This window comes from Choloepus didactylus, chromosome 1, assembly GCF_015220235.1.
Source record: "Choloepus didactylus isolate mChoDid1 chromosome 1, mChoDid1.pri, whole genome shotgun sequence".
In the NCBI taxonomy this organism is placed as follows: domain Eukaryota; kingdom Metazoa; phylum Chordata; class Mammalia; order Pilosa; family Megalonychidae; genus Choloepus; species Choloepus didactylus.
In genome coordinates, this window is record NC_051307.1 from 1,589,735 (window position 1) to 1,612,381 (window position 22,647).

Sequence of the window (22,647 nt, forward strand, 5' to 3'; positions counted from 1 at the left end):
GATTTGCTTTAGTTTCCAAGTAATCTTTTATGTCTCTGTGTTGCATTTACGTCCATTTTCGTTCCTCCCTAAGCAGACAATTGTTTGGCGCCTGTAGACTTCATTCTTGTTTTGATGTAGGAATGAGCTTTACGATAAAATGTTAGGTGAGAAAAGTACAGTAAACGGCATGAACCGCAACACACACACACTGTGTGCAGCCGAGGGCTGGGAGGAGGCCCCCCAGATGTCCTGGTGGCCCCACTTCCCGGGTCACTTGGTGAAGGACTTCAGTTTTAAGCGTTTTCAAGCCTTTGCTTCGGGCGCCCATCGTAAGGGTGCAGCCGCCAGCTCTCACTGCGGTTTTCTCCCCCGTGCCCCTGCCCCCTGCTAACGCCTGCCCGTCTCTGCGTCCCCCCTGCCGACCTCACCGCAGTGACCCCGTCCACAGGCCCTGTCTCCACAGCCACTCGCTTTGGGGGTCTGAACCCTCTTCCAGGAGAACAAACCCAAACCCCACTGCGTCAGTGAGCTTCCAAAATAAAGCGATCATCCTAAACAGCACACCTCAAACTGTCTGCGTTTCAGAACAGACCAACACCAGGGTGGCTGGCAGCCGGCTCGGCCTTCGGGAGCGTCCTGCTCGTTTAAGCCTCAGCGGGGCCCTGGGCTTGCACAGAACTAGACACACTCGTGCCCCTGCTCCGTCCCCATCACTGCACAGATGACGCGGGGCGAGGCTGCGGCCACGGCTGGGGCCTGGGCAGCCCCCGGGAGGCCCCTGAGCCCGGGGAGAGCACGTGCCTCGGGGGACGTGAGCAGAAAACGATTGTTATTGCTGTAGGATGCTGGGCTGGAGGCGGCAGCAGGGGGGGTGCAGGCAGATTGTTCACTTTTGTTAGATGACACGTTTTCTAAAACCATGAAATATATATTTTAGAAGCTTTAGAGTCTCTATCTTGCAAACAGTGCTTCTTGATGTCTCTCTGTGTGTGTGTGTGTGTGTGTAGATATACGTACTTCCTACACATATCATATGATAAAAATACATCTGACTTCTATAAATGAGTTCTACTTTCAACATTCTGGAATATTCTATGGGCAAAATGATCACATCTTTCCAGATTCTACATCTGTAGTCCTCGCCATCGAGGCACAAACTAGCAACCCTTTCTGGGCATCTTCTGCATGCCGTCTATTTCACATACAATGTCTTAAATACCTACAAATACAAAAGACAAGCGACAGCCGAAATAAAATTGAATGTGCTCCCCTCAAACGTAGACTATAGAGAACAAATAGGGAAAATTATTCTCTGACTCGCGAGAAATTCACATGCTGGTACACAGCGAGGTGCGGACACTTCCTTTTGTATCCTCCCATGGACGTTTCACGGAATCGATGTCACAATTCCAATCTAACCATTTAACCACCATCCAATTTTACCGCCGTCTACTTTATTTTTACTAAAGAATGCTGGTGCGGTCAGGAGGCTGTAGAACTTGATCCGAGTCAGTTTCTGGAGGCAGGCGCCTGTCCCCCCAGGCAGACATGCGGGGGCACACTCGGCAGGGCAAGGGGCACCGCCCGCCAAGGAGAAACGCAGCTAATTTAGGATTAGGATTAGGATTTTAGTTTTGAGCTTAAAAAAAGGTAAGTTAAACAATATTCTTAAAATGAAGAGGATACCTGAACTGTGTCCTTTTAAATAAGGATGAGCTTAGAAGTTAGGACCCTGGAATTCAAAAGCGCTTGTGCACTTTACCGCTAGCCACCGAAATTCTAAAAAAAACACAAACAGTAATAAGGGGCATAAAGAGTGGGTGCGAGACGCCCCGAAACATCAGTGACACATCGTCCTAAGTGCACGCCCCGACGCCCGCCCCAGCCCCCCAGGGCCTCCAGGGGCTCCGGGTGGGTTCCCAAGGCAGCGGGGCCTGGGGACCCCACCGTGGGGGCTTCCGACAGCGATGGACACACGTTCGGCAATCCCCAGCCCCAAGGGGCCTTGGGAAGCCACCGCTGTCACGGCACCCCCGAGCCTCCGCTGCTGAGCCCTACGTCCCGAAAGCACGATGCACGCGGGGAGCCCCGGAGCGGCCCATTCAGGGCGTGGGCTCCGCTGTGATGCGCCGTTTCCACCCGCAGGGCAGACCGAGCTGGCAGAGGGGCTTGTCCAAGAGGCCTTGGAGCCAAGGCTCCCCCGGGTCCCCGAGCCGGCCGAGGATCCCTGCATCCCCTGGAGAACGGCCCTGTGGCCCCTGAACAGTCACAGAGCACCTACTTAATTCCTAAGGACCCAGACACGGCAGGTCACCGTTACCCCCCGGGGCCGCGGAGCCGGCGCTAGGGCACTTGCCGCTGAGCAGGGGCTTGCTGAGGCTGTAGAGCGGCGGCAGGGCCTCGATGCCGGCGATGCGCTGGTACATGGCCCGGGACAGGTGGTCCCCATGGTACAGGCTGCCCAGGATGATGCTGGAGAAGTAAATCGGCTCCACGAAGAGGCTCAGCAGGGACCCCTGGATGCCCACCACGTTCCACCTGCAGGGCGACAGTCACACGGGGCGTGAGCACCCGAGGCAGGTGGGGGTCGCGGGCAGGGCGGCGGCGTCCATCCTCCCCTGCCCTCCCCTGCCCTCCCAGCAGACGGTCGCGCGGCGCGTGCTGCGAGGGGTCGGCCAGCGAGAGAGCGGCACGTCACCCACGCGCAGTGTTCACCGGGCTGAGCTCACGCGGCTGGAGAGGGACAGAGGTGATGGTAACATGTTCCTGTGAGAATAACTAACAGTGCTGAAGGGCGTGTGCGTGTGGGGAATGGGGAAGTTTAGGGTCACGTGTGTCACCAGAACGAAAGCTGGAGGCTAAAACAAGGGAGAATATAACATGGTGAATCTCGTGGCGGACAATGTCCACGATTAACTGCACAAATATAAAGTTGTTCTTTCACGAACTGGCGCAAACGTATGACATTAGTAGAAGGAGTTAACAGTAGAGAGGTATATGGGAAAAATGCACCCATTGCAAACTATGGACTTGACTTAACAGTAAGATCTTAACTCTTTCATCAACAGTAACAAATACACTGCACCAATACTATGGGTTAATAATAGGGGTAATAAGGGTTCTGGAGGATTTGTTTTTTTTTAAATTTCTATTTCTTTTCTGGAGTAATGAAAATGTTCTAAAATTGATCATGAGGATGTGTGCACAACTATGTGGTGATCCTAGGAGCCAGTGACTGTATACTCAGAGGGTTTCTATGGTGTGTGAATATATCTCAATAAAACTGTATTGAGAAAAAAAAGCAGTAAGTAAAATAACACTGACTGAGCATTTAAAATCTTAAAGGAAAATCTGATTTTCAGCGTGGAGTGACTTGTTGCCACCATCTTTTCCCGTGAAGACATGACGACTAAGGACGAGGTCTAAATAAACGCATCGGTGGCCCCATAAAAGGCTCTTGTCAGAAACTTGTTGGAAAAATAGAAAGGAAAAGTTCATCTTTGTTTTATTACTTTGAACAAAAATGATTGTTCTTACAGGTGGCCTTGAAACAGGGGGACAAGGGCAGGCCCGTGTGCCCCTGGCACCTGTGGGAACGAGCAGTAAGAAGACAGCCAGGCGGAGAGGAAAAGGTGGGAACTCGACTGCGGGAAAGAGCAGGCTCTGGTGGAAAGGATGGGGGTGCGCAGCCTGGGGCCACGGCGAGGGGCAGGGGTCCCTCCAGGTGCAGAGAAGCAGCCACTGGCTTTAGAGGGGGTGGGTCGATGTCCTGCAGGGCGACCCGGCTCCAGGCAGGTGCTGGGCCACAGCTGGCAACCCCGCAGGACTTTCTACAAAACTAATTTTTTTATTAATAGAGAAGTTGTAGTTTTACAGACGAACCCTGCAGCGAGCACAGCGTTCCCATACCCCCCTCCCCAGTCTTCCCTGTGGCTGTCACTCCGGGCAGGACCTCCCGCTGGATCGTGGTGGGGTGGGGAGAGGAGGGGTGCCCAGGCCCTCGGTCCCTCGGTGTGGGTGCCCTGCGCGTCCCCGGCCTCGCCCCCTCCCCTGCCCTCCCTCTCTCTGGTGACCTCACGGGGTCAGGCCTGCGGCCCCAGCGCTCGCTGCCTCCCCCGCCCCGTCACCCCTGCAGGCCTGGAGCTGCTCCCTAAACCCCGTGTGGAGAAGCCCTGCCGGGGAGCAGACTGGGCAGGGAATCTCAGACGATGGAAATCGCCCAGCCCGCGGGGCAGAGAGAGTGAGGAACCGTGAGCGGAGCCTGCGGCCCCTGCGGGCACCTTCCAGCGAACCCTACGGGCTCGAGCACCTCGAGACACCCGGAGACCCTGTGGTTTTGCTTCCGGCCCACTGCAACAGGGCGATACCGCAATAAAGCGAGCCACGCGAGCTGTGTGGGTTCCCAGCGCATGAAAAAGTCAAATCTATACTACACTGCAGCACACTAATGTGCAAGAGCATTATGTCTGAAAAACAATGCATATACCTTAACTAAAATGTGACGGAGAGACGCGAAGTGAGCACAAGCGAGCACTTGTGTGACACGCAGGTCTTAACAAACCTTCAATTTGTTAAAATGCAGTATCTGCAAAGCTCAATAAAGCGAAGAGTAATCAAACAAGCTGAGCCTGTACAAGCACTGTGGGGATCCCAAAAGCAAACACAGAGAAAGCAACAGACAGAATATTCAAGGAAATAATGGCAAAAACCTTCTAAATTTAATAAGAAATGTGAATCTACACATCTAAGATGCTCAACAAAGTCCAAACAGGATAAACCCAAATAGACCACAAATGTGGCAAGAAGGGACGTGGAGGGACATGGAGGCAAGCTGCAGTTCTCCAAATGGGGTTTGTATTATTTTTGCAACTGTCCTGTAATTTTGAAAGTACTTTAAAATAAAAAGCTTAAAAAAAGAAAATCAACCCAAAAGGCTTATGCACCCGCGAGAGGGGTGGCCCAAGCGTGTGTCCGCTGAGGCCACCTCCAGCGGACGGACGAGATCTGCTAACAGAGGGTCCACACGGGGCACCCAGGGGAAGGAGGAGCTGCGTCTAACGTGCTCTCGTACACCGAGCGTGCTGCCATCGGTGCATGTTCACTTTTCAAATCTGGTTAAGAAATAAAAACAAAAGAAGGACCGATGGGACTCATGCCAGCAGCTGAAGGAACGGATCTGCTGACATCTGACCCGGCTGCCGAGGGCCTCGCCTCTCCTGGTGAACGGGGGCTGGAGGAAGTGCACCTGCAGCCCCCCACTTCAGCCAGGGCGCTCTGCACGGAGAAAACGACGACCACGGTGTGCTCCCCGTTATTCAAAAACTGCAAATGTAAGAACTGCACTGCAAATGAATGGCACACGGGCCAGCAGGGCTGCATCTACTAGCAAACAGGAAACCTTCCAACTTCCCCGGGAGCAGCTCATTTTACAACGCTGCCGTGCACCAAGCACCCCAGAACTGCGCACGTGAGGAAGGACAGGGCGGGGCGCCTCCTGCCAGCCCTTCTCGCCCCGGCGGCCTCCTCAGCACCGTCCGGGGCCAAGCAGCTCCCCGGGGCCCCCGCCCTGCCCCGGGCCCCGTACCTCGCGATCTTGTCGCTACAGGACATGGTGAGCAGCCTCTCCCCCTGCAGCACCCCGTCCCACGTCTGCAGGCTGGCGCTGGAGCGCACGGGGATCGTGCCCTCGCCGGACTCTATTTTCGTCCGCAGCTGCCCCCTCGCCTTCCGGTTCGGATGTCTGTCTGCTGGTTCTGAGAGGCAAGGACAGGGTTAAAAACCCACGGGAGAAGTCTCCACTTGATTCATCAGAACAATTTATCTAACAATGCCATGCAGTTTAAAATAAAGTTTGTGCATGTGTGCACACCTTCTCATACACACACACACACACAATCTACATACAAGCTTGTAAAATCGGGCAGGAGGATATGATACAAACCAAATGCACGAAAGTGGTCTCCTCTGGGATGGGGAGAAAAGGGGGTTCCTATTTTATCTGAAAAGATTTATTTCTATGATTAAAAATGTGCTGAAGTTAATATAACAAAGTGCTGACATTTGCTAATACCCAGCGATGAATGCTTGAGTATTTGTTGTATTATAATTTTCTGTATGTTTACATTTTCAAAAAAGAATCTAGAGGGATGCAGAAGTAAATTTATAGGCAGCATGCCAAAACACCCATGGCAATTACCTGTGGGTTATGTATGTGTGGGTGATTTTCATTTTCTTTCTCATATTTTGAAACCATTTAAGCAGTTTTCTACAGTGGATATGTACTGCTTTCATAACCAAGGAAAATGATGTAATAAAAATTCTATTTGGACTAGGTAATTCTTAAGCTGAGGAAAGGGGATGTGGATAGAAATTACCACAAAAATAAACAGCTAACCTCATATGGGAAGAAAGAGGAAACAAAATCTGAGAGCAATAGCTGCCTCGCTTTCCATTAGTCTCTATCCTGCTTGGAAATACCGGTCCAATACTCTACTACCTGCTTATTAAATTACAGCTCCTCAGGAATACGGGGGTTCACTCAGGACTGTGACTGAGAGATACACAGTATCCAATTTGAACGTTGCTACAATTTTGATGATCCTCACTCCATTGTAGCTACTTGATTATTTAGAATTAATGTTTTTCTTTCCTTACAATTTTGATGAACTTTTTAATTGCAAAAAAAAAACCTCATGTTTTACACAGACACTCCTCAGACCCATATCCAACGCTGAAAGTAAAAAAGGAAAAATAAGGATTTTCGTGTAGGTTTGCTCTTCTCCCGGTGACTACAGAACCGTGAGCTCTCCCGAGGGCCGGTGCTGATCTTACGGGGCCCAGGGCCACACCTTCCAGAACTGGTTCGTGTGGTGAGAAGATCCTGGCGTCGCCACAGGGAGAGGTGCTGATATAAAGGTGAAACTGCACATTCTCCTTCAGCTTAAAGCCTCCTCGCTCTGATTTCTGAAAGATGGATCTTTTTTGATCATCTTTGTTACTGGAAGGAAACAAATTGCAAAATAAAGTTGGAAGCTGTACACAGCCAAAAACTGAGCCTACTGAAATTTAAAATAGTGTCCAACTCGGTGCTTTCAGCCAGGTAAAGGGAAGTCCGGTCTGGAATTTTTGTTTTAAATGTTAACGGTCGTTAACACCGTTCTGGCCACTCGACGGTGGACGTGTCGTCTACGTGGGAGCACGCGGCTCGACGAGGGAGGTGGCCGAGACGCACGGTCAACTGTTTCTAAGCAGTGACCAGAAGAAAAATGACCGTCTTTACAAGGCCGTTTAGGGAGTTCTGGGTACATCTCTGCCGCATAAAGCAGCAGCCCGTGGCCGCACCGCAGACCCGACTCCAGGGCCGCGTTGTGTTTCTCGTGAGATTTGGTAACAGCCCACGTCACGGGAGACCGGGGGAGCCCCTCGCGGCTGACCACGTCCCCCCAGCCACCGAGGTCTCAGGCCGTGGGAGCGGCAGGTGGGCAGCGTGGTCTGGGGGGAGAGGCTGCGTGGGAAGGAGCCCCCTCCCCGCTCCCTGCTCGACTCACTTCACGTAGAGCTCCAGCTGGGCGTACAGGAACCGCAGCAGTGCCCGCCGCGAGACGATCTCCGCGTGGCAGTCGTTGAGCGCCAGGCCCCGGTCGCTCATGTACTCGCCGTTGATGCACTTGGTCCCCGTGGAGACACTTACCACCTTGGCATCTTTAATGTCCGAGCCTGGAAAGCAGGAGGGAGGTTACCCCACCTTGCGGCGCCTCACGGGGGGCCATCTCCGTCCGAGCCGCAGGGAGCTCGTCACACGCACCTTTTACACCCGATTCTTACCTGCGCAAACTGAGGGGCGGTGCCCGACCTCTTCTCGAGGTCGCAGCCATGACGTTTCCGGGAAGTTACCCTTCCTCGCTACTCAGCGTAAAGATTCTGAAATTTATGAAGCGCTTTCCTCTGGAAGGCAACGTTCTGTCCTTGGACAGTCACCTCTGGTGTGCGGGTGGGAAACGGGGACGCTAACGAGTGTGGCAGCTCCTCTGGATGTGAAATGCCAAGGCACCGAGGGGACGGGGGCGACGGCGTAAGGCAAGGGAGACGGAATCCCCGGGTTTTGATTGGTAATGTTTATCACCAGCCGGCTGTACGGAGAATGAACTGTAAGCCTGGTGAACCTCGGGAGGATAATTCTGGCATTAATTAGTGAAGTGAACCCACTATTGCAGCCGGGACGTGAGCAGCCCGGATGGCAAGTGCTGACCGACTTTGTGAAGTGTCTGCTAACTGTCCTCGCGTGGAGCCCACCCACGGCGTCCTCGGAGGTAGGCCACCTGCGGGTCATTCGGCCAGTGACGGCCGCCCGAGCCGGCATCTGACACCAGAACCCACGCCCGGGCCTGCGACACGGCGTCACGTGTGGACACACCAGGGTCGCATCCTGGCTGGGAGCGGACGGCCCCACGTGAAATGCACACCAGGAGGGGCGCATCTCTCCTAAAACCCAGGTCGGGGCCACCCCAGCTCATGCCTGCCAGTGGGGCACGCAGGGCCTCGGCTCTTTTAATAATGGAAGTGACACTTGTGAAGAGATGGCGGAGAAGAGAGTGATTCGGGTGCCAGGCACGGCCGGTGTCCACAGTACTCGCTCCTACCCTCACAGACTCTTACCTGTGCCAAAGGTAAGACGTGAAACAAGGAGAGGCTCGTTGTGAAAACAGTTCTCATTATTTCCTCAGGCAGCAAGCGGGGTTGACTGGGGATTCCAGGATAACGTCCTGTCCCTAATCTGACACAGGTGACTCGCCTCCAATGTGATGGGCCCCAGGTGACCACCCGAGACCCTGGCCGCAGGTGTGGACAGTAAACTGCTCCCAGCTCCCTCCCTCCCCGGCCAAGGCTCAGGCTGGGCTGAGCAGATCCTGTGGAGATGGCCCAAAACCAGGGCCCGGAACAACCCCCCACAGTGGGGGAGACCCTCTCCTTGAGCCCCCAGCCCCACCAGCGACCCCAGGCTGGGCCCGGGCACCAGCCGAGGGTGAGGCTTTCTTCCCCCAGGACAAACTGCCAACGGCTCTCACCCCCGGGGTGGGGAGAGGGTTCTGGGGAGGAGTCCTCTCGCCACTGGGAACCTCTAGGTGGGTTTTATAGGGCTTCCTCTGCCATCTGAAATCGTGCTTTTCCCCACGGATTTCTATTCCTGCTGAAGCTTTCTCCTCCCCATACAAGCCACACAGTTACCCGCAGCATTTCCGTGAACCAATAAATCAGACGTGTGGAAGCAGGAATTAGTCTCCTGCATTTTCTGTCCCATGTCTCAGAGCGACTGAGACCATGCAGATGACTAAAGGGACGGGAACCACACACAACTCACACGGAGCACCCTCTCTCCTTGTGGGCAGCCACCACACGCGCGACACGACGGGCCACCCGAAGGGGGAAACACTTCCCGTTCGCGTCGCGGTGACGCTGATACGCGCAGCCTTCCTCACGTGTCAGCAATGGAACGAGGGGTCACAGGTTAAATACCACGCCCGTTTTTACCTGTTGTCATGACAATCCCGGCAAGGACTTTCCTGCGTGCGTGAGGGGACGAGAAGTTGTCGGTCAGATCACCGAATTTGTCCAGAACCAGGCGCGCCACGGCGTCCGCTAGCACCTGAGGGCCACAGAGGCGAGCGTCAGGCAGCGCTGCGCACTCCTGGGGGCTGGAGATGCCCCTGAGTGGACGCTGCCCCCGCCGCCCGGCAGAGGGACTCCACAGGCCTCTCTGCCCTGGACACACACCAGGGAAATGTGTCCAGTGGGGGTGGTGGGTGGTTTCTGTCACCCAGAAGGTCCTTGGCAACAGAGGCCCGGGATCACACCAAGCTCCGGCTGGGACCCCCACGAGGACAGTCGTCCCTCTGTCCCTCTGTCCTCAGGACCCTGTGAGCCGGGCTCAGTGCCCGCGGCCCTGCGTTCAGATGAGGAGACCGAGACGAGGAGGGGCACTCGCGTCTCAGCTCCCACCGCCCGCCCTCTGTTTCTGCTCCCCAAGGAGCCCCAGAGCCCCCGCGGGGTCCACGGCTGCACTGCTGTGGAGAGAGTGGGCAAGCTCCTCTCGTGTCCACTCCTGGCCCAGCTAAAGCGGCTTGCGAACCACACCAGGCCAGGCAGCCAGGCAGCGCGCTCCAGGGTGTGATTTCCAAATCACGGCCAAGAGGGCACAGCAGTCTGAGGGCACGACCGGATGCAGGAATTACTAAGCCTCCCGCAGCACCCCAAGGCATTCAATAACTTATCTTAGCATCTCTGAACAAGCGTGTGCTGCTCAGTTCACTACACCAGAAACGGGCTCGTGCGGAACCTGCCGGCGTAGGGCTCGCTCGGACCGAGCACCACGGCGATGGACGGGGGCTGCAGGTGGGGCAGGTGGACTGGCCATCTCAGACTGGACATCCGGGGGACAGAGGGCCGCTCCCGGCAGCAAAGCTGTCTATCAGGGTTTGGGACGTGGCCCCATCTTTATGGCTTATGGCTTATGCTGGGTATCACGAATTTTGGATGTGGCGGACCCTGTGTTCTTGGAAACAATGACTAAGGAGAGGGTGGGGTGATGAACCCCCAAAACTTGTCTTGACAGTGCTATGCCCTGAGCTCTGCCCTTCTAAATACCTCCAAAATGAACAAAAAAGTCAACCACTTGTCCTGAAGATGACTTACTTGAAGACAGTGTAGCTGCCAGCAGGTTTCCCCGTCACCCTGGCAAGTCACCGAGCCCCAGGACAAGGCATCTGGGGTGGCAGAGGGAAGGGTGTCGGGGACGGGACCCCAGTCCTGCTGTGCATCTGTGGGTGGGGGTCTGTGACAGGGACACGAGCAAGAGAAGGGCATAAAACTGTGACCAGAAGGCAGGGCCTATAAGGGGCAGGGCGCCGAGGCCGTAAGGAAAAGGACAAGCGTCCAAATCTACACGGAGGGGAAGTAGTGACCGAGGCGGGGGGAGCTGGAGGTGAGTTTCTGTTTCCCACGAGGGGAGGCTCAGAGGCAGCGGGTCACGGCGGGCGCGCTGAGACCCCACCTGCTGGCCTGTGGGGTGCATGGCCGGCTCCTGGGTGCCCGTAAGGGGATCGCGGTCTCACCTACCCGCGGCCAAGGAAGCCATTTGGGGGGGTGGGCAGAGGCAGCGACAAAGCACCACGCTTTTAGGGTAACACCCACACCGTACCAGCCCTGGGTGCTGCCATCTCCCACGGTGCCCGTCGGGAGCAGGGAAAGGCTTCCTGGGAGCTCGGCTCGGTTGTGGTGTTTATTAATAAAACCCGCAATGGACTCTGCAAGTCACCGTGTGGTCAATGTCTGGTTTTACAAGCTCACGAAGGCCGCGCCGATGCCACAGTGGAACACCAGGCCGGGAGGGTCTACGAAGTCTTTACTCCAGCAAAGCGGGGGAATCTGTCACCCGCTCCAGAACGCATGTCCTGAAATTTCCAGCCCAAAGACCATGGGGCCCGTGATAAAGTCAACAGGACAAGCCTGAGCCACCCGTGGCGGGAGCCCCCGTGGGCAGGGGAGGGGTGCACAGAAAAGGCAGTGGGGGGCAAACCCAGCTCCCCGCCCCACAAGCCTGGTGGCTCCCGGGGATAGAGGCCCCGAATCCAGAGCTCAGCGCCAGGCGAGGCTGAGGGAAGGGGCTGCAGACACATCCTAGAAATCCACAGCCGCCCGGGCGGCGGGGTCCCTGCCCCACTCAGGTGCGGCTCCTCTCGGCGGCGCCGGGGGGCACCAGGCCCCGTGGGAAACCCGGCAGCGGAGGCCCAGCCTCTGAGGGGGACAGGGCACCCGAGAGGCTGTTGGCACCGAGGCAGAATATTTCAGCCAACAGTCAGCTGAAAAATAATCACTCCGGATCCAGTGCCACCGGCTTGTAAAATTATAAACGGACTCATAATTCTCATTAGTGACATTAAAAACAGGTTAATACAGGAAGCAATTATTTGGTTCATAAGGAAATCAGTAAAATATGTCGAACAGGTTATTTTATATTGACGTTGTATTTTGCTGCCTTAAGCAAAAGAAAAAAAATTCCTTCTTTTAAAACTGAGAACGCCAGGTCAGGTCAAGGACAGCAGTGGGGAGGTCAGTCCACCGCATCCGAAGGCCAAGCACCCTTGGACTCCCGAGCAGTGAGCATCCTTTCTGTCGATTTTGAGTCCTGATGACAGGGAATACATACTTTATCTTCAAATTGAACAGTATGTTCACAAAACAGAATAAGGGAGCCAGCTTTTCCCCTCTAAGAATAATTTTCTACATCAGACCAGAAGAATTTTGTACTTCCAAGAAAAGCAGCAACAGATAATAAAAAAGTTTAGAATTCAGAGATGGAGATTATTTATTTTTCTTGCACTCTTCCTCCTTCGCCTAAGCCAACGTGAGACCCTGAAACCCTCCCTCCCTTCTTCCTGATTTAACGGGGAGGGGGTGTCTGAGACAACTGGGGGTGGCTGCCCCCTCCCGCCTGGGGGGAGGAAACGCTGGGCACAGAGCGGAGCCCGGGGAACTGGTGGGCCGCAGCGGGCTCGGCTGCCTCCGCCCTCCTGAGGGGCTCGCCGCCCGGCCCCCCTATCTGCTTGCACAGACCCCTTTGTCTCGGGAGCGGGGCCACCAGCTAGCAATGCTGGAGTCCGGACGCCCCGCCCGGGTGGGTGCTCAGCATCGTGCATCGTGCCCACAAGCCCCAGGTGAGCCCTCCAGAGGCAAACGCCTGAACCGGGGGCAAAGCTCTGACGCTGGGCCTCACCTTCCCCTTCTCCTGCTAATGGCCTGTTAGGGTGAGGGTCGCTACAGGGAGGGGTTTGGGAGGGAGGTGTGGGTGGGCTGCGCTGTGGAGCGAGGCTCAGCCGTCGAGAAGACTGCCAGGATGGGGGCTTCCGGTGTGACCTGCCCTGTGTGCGTCTCTGAGCCACACCGGTCTCTGTGGTCACCGCGTCACCAGGGCACCCACAAATGCCACCGCGGCAGCCACCCTCACCTGTAACTCCTGCTGGTAGGGCCACGGCGACGGGAAGTTGGAAAGCGACGGTCACGGAAGTCAAATCCCACCCCAGTGCGTCACCAGGAAGCAGCACCCCGACCCCCCAACTGCCAAGCAGCAGCGGGGTCTCCTCACCTGCGGCAAGTGTAACTGAAGCCCCTCGCTGGGGACAGGCTGGCGAGACGGCGTCTGATCCAAATGGAGGTTGAAGATGGCGGCCAGGGCCGACTGGGCAGCCCGAGCCTTGGCGAGCTTCTTGTTCCTTCCCGAGCCCTCGAAGAACCGGCCGTCCACCACCACCGACATGACGAAGCTCTTGGCGTGGCTCTCACCGCTCTCCGAGAGGAAGTCGTACTTGAGTCCGGGCCGCAGCTCGTTCAGGATCATCACGGGGTTCTTCCCGCTGGGCGGCGGGAAGGGCGGGGGCCCTGGGAGCAGGGGCTGGCCCAGGCCCAGGCCAGCGGGGACAGGGGACGCGGACACGCTGAGGTCCCCGCTGGAGCCGAAGGAGTCGTCCCCGTTGGCACCCACGAAGAACGGCGCGTCCAGCCTGTCGGGGGTCTCGAAGCCGTTGAACAGCGCGTCGGGAAAGTCGGCCTGGTCGGACGTGAAGTCGGTGTTGGCCGAGAGGGTCCGCCCCATGGCCAGGTGGGCCTCGGAGGCATTGGGGAACTGCACGAAGGACCGCAGGGCCTTCTCCGCCGCGTGCAGCTTGGCTTTCTTCTTGGTGGGGCCGGAGCCCTCGAAGGCCTGTCCGTTCACCTCGACCGACATGACGAACAGCGGCGCGTGCACGGGCCCCGTCTGGGACAGCAGGGTGTACTGCAAACCCGGCCTGATCTCGTTGAGCTGCATCAGCGCGTTCTTGGGCAGCACCGGCCCCGGCGTCCGCCGCCGCTTCTTCAGCCGGAACTTGGGGTGGCCATTGCTGCCGTCCTCCAGCGCCCGCTTCCTGCTGCCCCCGTTGGGGAGCTGCGCCCCCTCCCCGGGCCTGGGCGGGCTGCCATCTCGGGGGGGCATGTTGCCCAGATTGCGATTTTCCTTAACGTCGGTGCTGCTGGAACCTGCGGTGCCCAGAAAGAGTAACTCACAACGCCTTCGGCGCAGGATCTTGTAAATGCAAAATTTATAGATGCCTTCATCTACCTTTGCAACTGGTTAAGTGATGCGTGCTCATGCGCTCCACCCCGCGCCCTGTACACGAGGAACTAGTGATTTAACCCAGGAGCTGGGGACTTTGGCTGAACCCGGTAATGCGGCATCCAGCTGAAGAACGGACAATGCCGTTTCTATTTAATGTCATCAGCTGCTTTGGCATTAAAAGGTGAGTCTTTAAAATAATTTTTTTCCTACTGAGATATTCTGAAGATCCAGAGGCCCTTTATTGAAGCTTATCACAATGTGGGCTGATAAATTTCTCTAGAAAAATCATAAATTAATAAGTCTAATGAAACGACAATTTAATTTCAACAGGGGCAGTTTTTCAATTTCATTGACCCTTATACTACCTGTGGGTTCTAAATTTCAGCATCTTCCAGAATAGGAAGTGTTATTTTAAAACATGCATTCACAAATTAATTTTTCGGGTTTAAAATATTTGGTCAACATATACAATTATTTGATTTAGTTCATGAATCAATCTCATAAAACTGCTTACGTAATTAAGTAAAAGAGTCTCTTTTTTAAACATTATTTTCAGAAGAGAAAGACTTATTTCTAGTATTCATTTAAAACTTTTCATTATATATGGGGATTGTTTTCCCTCTGAATCCCTAATACATTCCATGATACAGAAAAAAAAAAACACAACGATTTAAAGTTGAAGCTGCAGGTTACAACTTCTTAATTTCCCAATTAAGGCTGGCAATTTTGTCCTTTCTTTGTGTATATGAAGGACATATTGGGTGGGTCTCCAGAAAAATTTGGTTACCCTACCTTTTAAAGGTCAATTTATACTTAAAATTAATGAATGAAGATAATTTTAGAACTCTAAACATTCATGACAGAATAAACATGATCTTGATTTTGAAAAAGGGGAATAACAAAAGAATTCGATCCTCCTTTTGGGCTTATCAATCTTTGTTTAAAAAGAGAAAAAGAAACAATTCCTTTTTATACCACAGTTAGTTTTCACAGGCTGCCGGAGGCCTGAGCTTGGGGTTTTATAGTTTTGCTGGTGGGACTGTATTTCAAGACCTTCTGTCACTAGCCTGTGAAAATCCATAATAAATCTTTTAAACAACTGAATTCTTTTTACAGGTGTAAACCAATGTACAGGGGCCCAATAGGGTGTACTTCTGCTCCCTAATGTAAAAATAGACTCGCACTAGGCTATGCCAATGGGGAAAAACGGCAACGATGCCCATCAGCTCTGCTCATGAGCAGGCTTAAAGGGGCTGCCCGTCTTCGCAGTGAAAGATCTCTAATTCCAGGACTATCGTCACTCAGCAGACGATAAAAAATAACCCCGGTTAACACAGTCTGTGGGAAAACTGACACTGTACTGCAGAGAGTTTAGGCGACTTATAAACTTTCTTTATGCACATCATGCCTCCAAAATATTCCTGACACACACACCACTTCTCCCAGTTGACAAAGCTGATGGAATAGCCACTAAATTTTCATTTATAACATCCTCCAGCAAAAGCTCAATAGGTTACTCCTTTCGGTGCTCAAAGGGAACAAAAGGTTAAAAAAAAGTAGAGCCAAGATAAAATTGATAGATTAATAAATTGAGCAAGAACATTACATACTAGATCATTACTTACATTTTAATTGTATTGCTAAATAGAATCTTTATCAATATAGTCAAATCGTAATAAGTGTATTCTGACATGCATGTAATTAAATCTTTAAAATCTCTGAAACAAACAAATGGTTTCTTTTAGAAATAAAAATAATCAGTATTGGATTGACAAATAATCTTAAGGTCATAAGAAACATATACTTTCTATAATATCATTCACATAAATTTTACATCCTTTACTCACTTCAGAAGCAATGAAATTCTGCTCATGTTCCACCTCATGAAAAATGCTAGTATGTAAGGAAAATAAAATATTAAAGCTGGCGAGAGAGAGCCCCCATTAGGCCTTTCGTTAAATAGATGTTTTCCCTTCACATGACATGCTACATTCTTTCGTAAGTGTAAATATTAAGCACGAGAAAATCTGGGTTGCTTTAAAAATTATAGAAAACACAGGGTTGACATTTCGAAGTTTGCAGCACTACAGTCGCAGCTTATCTTTCCAGAAGAATTGTCCAGAAGGAATCTTTATTTTGGTAGGTTATCCCGGGATCAGCCTGGGGAGAGGGAAACCCCTCACTGACAAATAGCCTTGTTGTTGCATCATCTAGGTAGATGCCAAGTCTCCGGGTAGACCAGATGGCTGCTGCCAGGGCCCAGACAAAGAGGACCCTCGGGAGGGCACCTGCAGCCCCTCGCCGTGGACACGGCACAGGCAGACCTAAGGCGATGTTTCCTAAAACAAGGCATGCTGGCACACCTCTCTTTAAAATGGTGGCAAAACTGGAAATGGACGATAGAACTAACCAGTAAAAATACCTGGCTGGGTTTTTTAAAAAGATCTGGAGAGTAGGATCTGATGGGGAAACCACCCTGGAAAAAACTGAGGCCGTGAAAGGCAGCACAGAAGCAGAAGCAAAGAGAGCACTCTGGCCACGTCGTGCTCCGACAGCGAGTTACCTTGTTTTTCTTAGGCTCACATCCCACAATGACTGACTTCGACCAAAGAGAGCATCCGCTGCACAGTTCATGTAAACACAGGCCCCAAACGGGCTTCCTGCTCTCCACAACAAACCTCAGGTAGCAGTGACACCACGTGGACACATTTTTGGACGAACGTTTGGATTATTTGTGGTCGACAAGAGCAATTCCAAGACCTCAGCTGATGGGTCTTGTGTGTGCTCACAGGGAATGCCCTGAAGTAAGTTGCTATCAATAAGCACACTCAAGAAAATGTTACTCATCGCTTACCATTGTGTGTTCTTCCAGAGAAAAATAAGAAAGAAAGCAAATTTATATTTATATGTTAGTTAGAAAAATGATGTCTTCATTGTCATCTCCCTACTGAACTCTTACAACCTCTGTGGGAACATTTAAAATCTCCTCTGGGGTTAAAAATAAAACAGGAGAGAGGAGCACGTTCATGGAACTTCTCCCAGACAATGGCCAAGAGTGACGAAACACCTGAGGCTCTCAATCCCCCAGCCCCAAAGAAGGAAGTACAGAAAGGAGAAAGGGTGCAAAGCTAAGCGTTGGCCTGCACCAGCGCCATGCCTCATTAAAATATTTGGAAACATGAGCCTTTCCCTCAAAATGCAGGGAGACGCAACTGTATTTGGAGAAAAATATTTAAGTATGGTTATCCCAAATGGCCAGCCATTAAAGCAATCTGAAAGGTTTTCTGAGATTTGTATAGGGTGAAAAATCAGACTGCGTGTGAGAGCCGCGGCAGCGGCGTGAGCCAGCACTCAGCCACGTGGCTTTACACGCTGGTCTCCAGGTTCCCGTCTCACCCCCGGGTGCACCAGTCATGGCCCCACGTTGTCGTGGGGACAAGGAAGGGCAAACTTGCACCCATGGCTGTGGGGGAAAGGCACACGCTGGCCAACTGCAGAGAATACATCGGAAATTAGAAACATGCCACTGTAAACAGGTAAAAAACATGCCATGCCATTGGAAAAACCACTTTTCCCAAATTGGTCTCATCAAATAACTACAAAAGCATTAAGCTTTCAACCGGCTATGGCAGTACTACACGAGAGGCCTGGATCTTACTCATGTTTTCTTCATCTTCTATATCCATGGCAAAACACTCATGAGCGTCTCTTGACTGGCGGAGATTGTTTCTGTCTGAAAGACAGCAGGGAAACCAGATTTAGAGCACACACTGCAGGAGGGACAAAGGTGTGTGCTCCCCGGAAATGATTCTCCCAAGAACACCCCGTCTCCTCAGCATTCCAGCACCCACTCTGCTCTCCAGCACTTAGGAATCCCACGCGGGGAGATCGGGGTGTCAGCCCGGATTTATGTTCTAATCCGGTGAAAGCGCCTTCCTCAGAAAGCCACAGGCATCCGACTGGGATACAGGCGTCGTCGTAACTGATCAGAGTCTGCGTGGGGACCCCGAGTTATTAGCTAACCTTCACCGAGGCCCGCTGTAAAACGTCGCTCTGAAGGCCAGAAGAGAATAAACTGGCACGCCTGGCCCCGTGGGCTTCCCCATCTGCCCCAACCTCGGCAAACCTAGAGGTTTCCAGGCCGTTCCGCAGATAAACCACCGAGGCCGAGACGGGCACGCCCGGCCCCGTGGGCAGTGCCGGGCACCGCCGCCTCCTCAGCAGGAAGAAACACTCGTCCTGGCGCACACAGTGGCTAAGGGCGAGCTGAGAGGAGACGCTCGAGTCCGCTGCTGCTTTTCAATTCCTAGTCAGTAAGACCAGGACTGATGGATCTTGCTGCAGCTACAACCCACCGCTCATGACCGACTGGCACACACGAGACTGGTAAGTACAGTAACAGCGGTGCCCTTTGCCTACGCCGATTTTGCCGCTAGGAAGCAGGAAGCTGGGGGACGCCGGACGGCGGGACGACGGGACGCACCACGCCCTGCCCTCCCGCCCGCTCGGTGCGTTCTCTGGATGTGATTCCCGGTTCCCGTGTGGGTCCCCGAGTTGGGAGACTGTCTGGTTCTCCGTAAGTCACGGGCCACGGCCCTTTGATCGCCAAATCTTCGCCGTTTTAAAAGATCACCCTTAACGAGTATGGTCTATGTAAAATGGAATTCACCTGTTTATAGGGCTGAGTTGGGGAGCTTTCGTGAACGCACGCAGCCAGGCGAGGACATCAAGATACAAGCCATTGCCATCACCCCAAAAGTGCCGCCAGCCTTGTTCAGTCGGGGACACCCCCCTCCCTCCGCCATCGTGGACGGGCGGACCACACGTCTCACGCCTCTGGGCTGGCACAAGGCCGTGGGATTCACAAGTGTTCCGGAAGTATCCGTCCTGCTCTCCATACTGGTGAGCGACCCCCACTGCAGACGGCCCCGATCTCACGAGAGGTTCACCAGGTCACGGCGGCTCGGTTGGTTTTTTGTGCTACGAACATTCACGAACAGGGATTCATGTTGATGCTTATTTTCATTTCTCTTGGAAGCTTTTTTTTTTTGGTGGGGGGGGTGGATCTTGGAAAAGAGTCTGGAAAATCCTCAGCCCATTGGATTGTTTTTTTATCATTGAGTTGCTAAAGTTCTTTTTATATTCTAGATAGTCCTTGTTTGGATATGTTGTGGAAATATTTTCTCCCAGTCTTTGGCTTGCCTTCTCATTTTCTGACCAGTGCCTTAAATGAGTAAAAGTTTTAAAATCTGGTGAAGTCTAAAGCAACAATTTTCTTTGATGGTTTGTGCTATTTGTGTCCTATTTTGGATTTGCCTACCCTGAGGCCACCAACACTGCCTCTTGTGACTGCTACAAGTTTTTATATTTAGATCTGTTTTTGCATACGGCATGAAGTAAGGAGGAAGGCTGTTTTTTTTTAAACACAGGAATACCCAATTATTTCAGTGCCGTTTATTTAGAAAGTAGTCTGCTCCCCCTTGCATTACATTGGCTCCTTCGAAGAAAATCAGCCGGCTACATGCGTGTGGCCCACCTCTGCTCTCGGCTCTGTCCCATCACCACGTCTCGCCCTCACCAACGCGGAGGCCTTGTGAGCTCTGCAATCAGGCAGGATAAACGCTCCAGGCTTTTTCCTCTTTTAGAATACGTGTTTGGGCTATTCCAGGTCCACTGCATTTCTCCAAAGCCAACACGGAGAGTCTGTCACAAAGCCTTTTCCTCAATAATGCAAAAACTAACATGCATTTTGAGGAGCTGTATGTGAGCATATTAATTATATGCTAAACTGCACGGTGCAGATGACAAGCACCGCAGTCCCTGAGAGAACAGTGAAAAACCTCTGGGTAGAGGAGGAAAAGCAGCTCTTGACGGCGGGGGACGGAAGCCAGGATTTAGGAGCAGCTAGCAAACGTGCCCAGCCCTCGGTGCACGCGCCAGGCCCTCCACCATGTGCCAACCAGGCACCATCACACTTCTCACCCCCGACCGCCCCGGGGACAGGTGCTCCTCTCACTCCCACCTGCCAGGTGAGGACGCCGAGTCGGGCGGCTTGCTCCCAGAGCCCGCGGTTTTACGCGCTGCGCCGCGCCAGGCGTCTCTGCCCAGCGGTCAGGCGTCCTTTGATCGTCTCCGGTCTGAGTGTTTTCATAGGTGAAGTTAAAAACAACAACAGGGCTGCTGGGAGAATCAAGGGAACACGGTTACGTCTAAAACCACTTCCGCAGGTGAGTAACGGCTCCGTCAGTGAGAAGACGGTTCCCGGTTCCCTGCGGCCGCACAGCTCCGGCCCCTGCGTGCACCACCAGGGCCTCGTTCCAGGGGCACTCGCAGAACATCTCGTGGAAGAGTTCACTTAGGATGCCTGTAAATAAACACGCACACGAGGTGGTCCCACCGCGGCCGCCGCCTTCTCGAGAAATCCTTTCCGCATCTCTTTTCAGGGCTCGTGCTCACGATCTCCTTTCTTCTGCTATGCTGGGGGGCTGGGGAGTTTGTCATTTGGGGAGGGGCCCTTCCCCACAAGGTTCACCGCGAGCAGAGGCAGAGGGGGCCAAGCCATCCGCCCACCTCCGACCCTGGGGAGGGCGAGGCAGCAGGGGGCACCGGGACGAAGCCCCCCCCCCCATCAGGTGCCTGAGCACCGCAGGAGACGGCGTCAAGTGGGGCAGTCAGGCTTTTATTGAATTTATGTCACTGAAGAGAAAAACATCAGTCTGAGTACAGGGCCGTCTCCTTTCGGTCTCTCTCTTACTTCCAAGCGCACACGTGGGTAAGAGCCTCTTTGCCTTCGTTCTGACTGTGGCGTTTCAGCTGCTCGGCTCTGGCCTCAGGGGAAGGGGCTGTGGCCCCCGACCCCCTCACTTGGAGCAGTGCTGGGGTCTCACCCGCCCCCGTAACCTTCTCGGAGGAAAAGGCTCCTCACTCCTGCACTCACAGGCTCCCCTCTGCCCGTGCCGGGGACCCCTTCAGCCCCACGTTCCCACCCAAGCCCCTACATCGCAGCATCCGTAGACTCCGCTTCTCGGAGGACTCCTAAAATCCTCACCCCTCCCTGTCCTTGGTCTGGATAAGACCACGACTTCCAACTTTCCACTAGCGCTCCGACTGGGATTTGGATTTCAGGTCTAAAGATAAAGACCAGAGACTAGTAACTCAGCTGAGCAGGTGTGCAGAGACTTCCAGGCAGGTGCAGAGAGAGCGAGCGGTGGACCATCCCTCCCGAACCAGCGACCAGAAGCCACCCCTGGGCCGCGGGAGCTGAGGACGGGCCCTCGGAGCCTCGGCACCACCTTGAGGGCACCTCCAGGCACGGCCAGGGCGGGCAGCCCCTGCAGACGGGGAACCTGCTTGAGTTGAGGAGATGGAAATAGGGACTCAGAGGCCAGGGTGGCTGCAGGACCCCAGACCCCAAAGGGGAGAGGGCTCCAGAGGCTGCCATTTCCCTCCAGGTCTCCGCTGAGCACCAGGCAGAAGGGCTGTGGCTTGAGGGAGCTGCTGCGCTGGCAAGACACGGGAGCCGCCCCCGGAGCCCACACGCAGCCAGGGCCAGAGCCTTCCCGACAGCCAAGAGTGAAAGCCCAGAACCGATGGAGCAGCAGGCGGAGCTCCAAGAAGGGTCTTGCCCCAGTACTGGGAAAAAATGAAGCCTCAGCAAACATGCACTGATGCTCCTAACCAAGTGCAACAGCAATTCCGAAGGCAGAAAACCGTTTCTGAGCAGCTCAGAGCGAAGCTCAAGACTACTTCTAAGGATTATACTATACATATCTATTTATACAGCCAGCACCCAACAAGGTAAAATTCCAAACGCCAACAAAAAATGGTCAGGCACACAAAGCAGCAGGAAAATAAGCCACCAAGAGGAAGAAACACAGTCTGTTGAAACTGGTCCTGAAATGACATACATTAGAATAGGCAGGCAAGAAAATCATAAGTGACATGATTTATTCTATAAGTACGAGAAAGAAGAAAGATTGAAAATGCTAAGTAGAGAAGATCATGTGTTCTTTTCCCTTCATTTTATTAATGTGGTGTATTGTATTAATCAATTTTCTTATTTTCTTATGTTGACCCACCCCTGCATTCTGGGGATAAATCCTGCTTGATCATGGTGTATAATTCTTTCAATGTGCTGGTGGATTTGGTTTACCGGCATTTTGTTGAGGATTTTTGTATCTATATTCATAAGGGATATTGGTCTTCAATTTTCTTTTCTCGTGATACGTTCATCTGGCTTTAGTATTAGGGTGAAGCTGGTCTGGTGGAGTGACTTAGGGGGTGCTCCCTCCTCTTAAATTCTTTTGAATTAACCATTGGTGTTATTTCTTCTTTGAATGTTTGGTGAAGTTCACCAGTGAAGCCATCTGGTATTTACAGCTTTTAAACTGACTTTTTAAAGCCAAAAATCACAACAATGAATTGTGGGATTTACAACATATGGAGAAATAGAGCGTATGACAGCAGTTAGAGCAGAGGACAAAGGAGGAGAAACTCCTGTATATCTCTGTAAAGTTCTT

General features: G+C 53.1%; 1 protein-coding gene across 5 annotated transcripts in view; it reads right to left on the minus strand.

Annotated features, from left to right (window-relative positions):
- ADARB1 (adenosine deaminase RNA specific B1) overlaps positions 1-22,647 on the minus strand; it is a 144,271-nt gene that overhangs the window by 20,504 nt on the left and 101,120 nt on the right. For 3 of the 5 annotated variants that reach the window (XM_037830268.1, XM_037830286.1, XM_037830253.1), the window contains 7 exons: positions 17,787-17,861; positions 13,121-14,049; positions 9,511-9,625; positions 7,530-7,698; positions 6,831-6,979; positions 5,567-5,735; positions 2,339-2,520 (listed from right to left, as the gene is read on the minus strand). In XM_037830268.1, the coding sequence (XP_037686196.1) occupies positions 2,339-2,520; positions 5,567-5,735; positions 6,831-6,979; positions 7,530-7,698; positions 9,511-9,625; positions 13,121-14,049; positions 17,787-17,814 (1,741 nt within the window). In that variant the 5' untranslated portion in view covers positions 17,815-17,861. Of the gene's footprint in view, positions 1-1,668; positions 1,762-2,338; positions 2,521-5,566; positions 5,736-6,830; positions 6,980-7,529; positions 7,699-9,510; positions 9,626-13,120; positions 14,097-17,786; positions 17,862-22,647 lie in introns of those variants that run through there. The other 2 variants (XM_037830262.1, XM_037830277.1) reach the window with 2 other exon arrangements.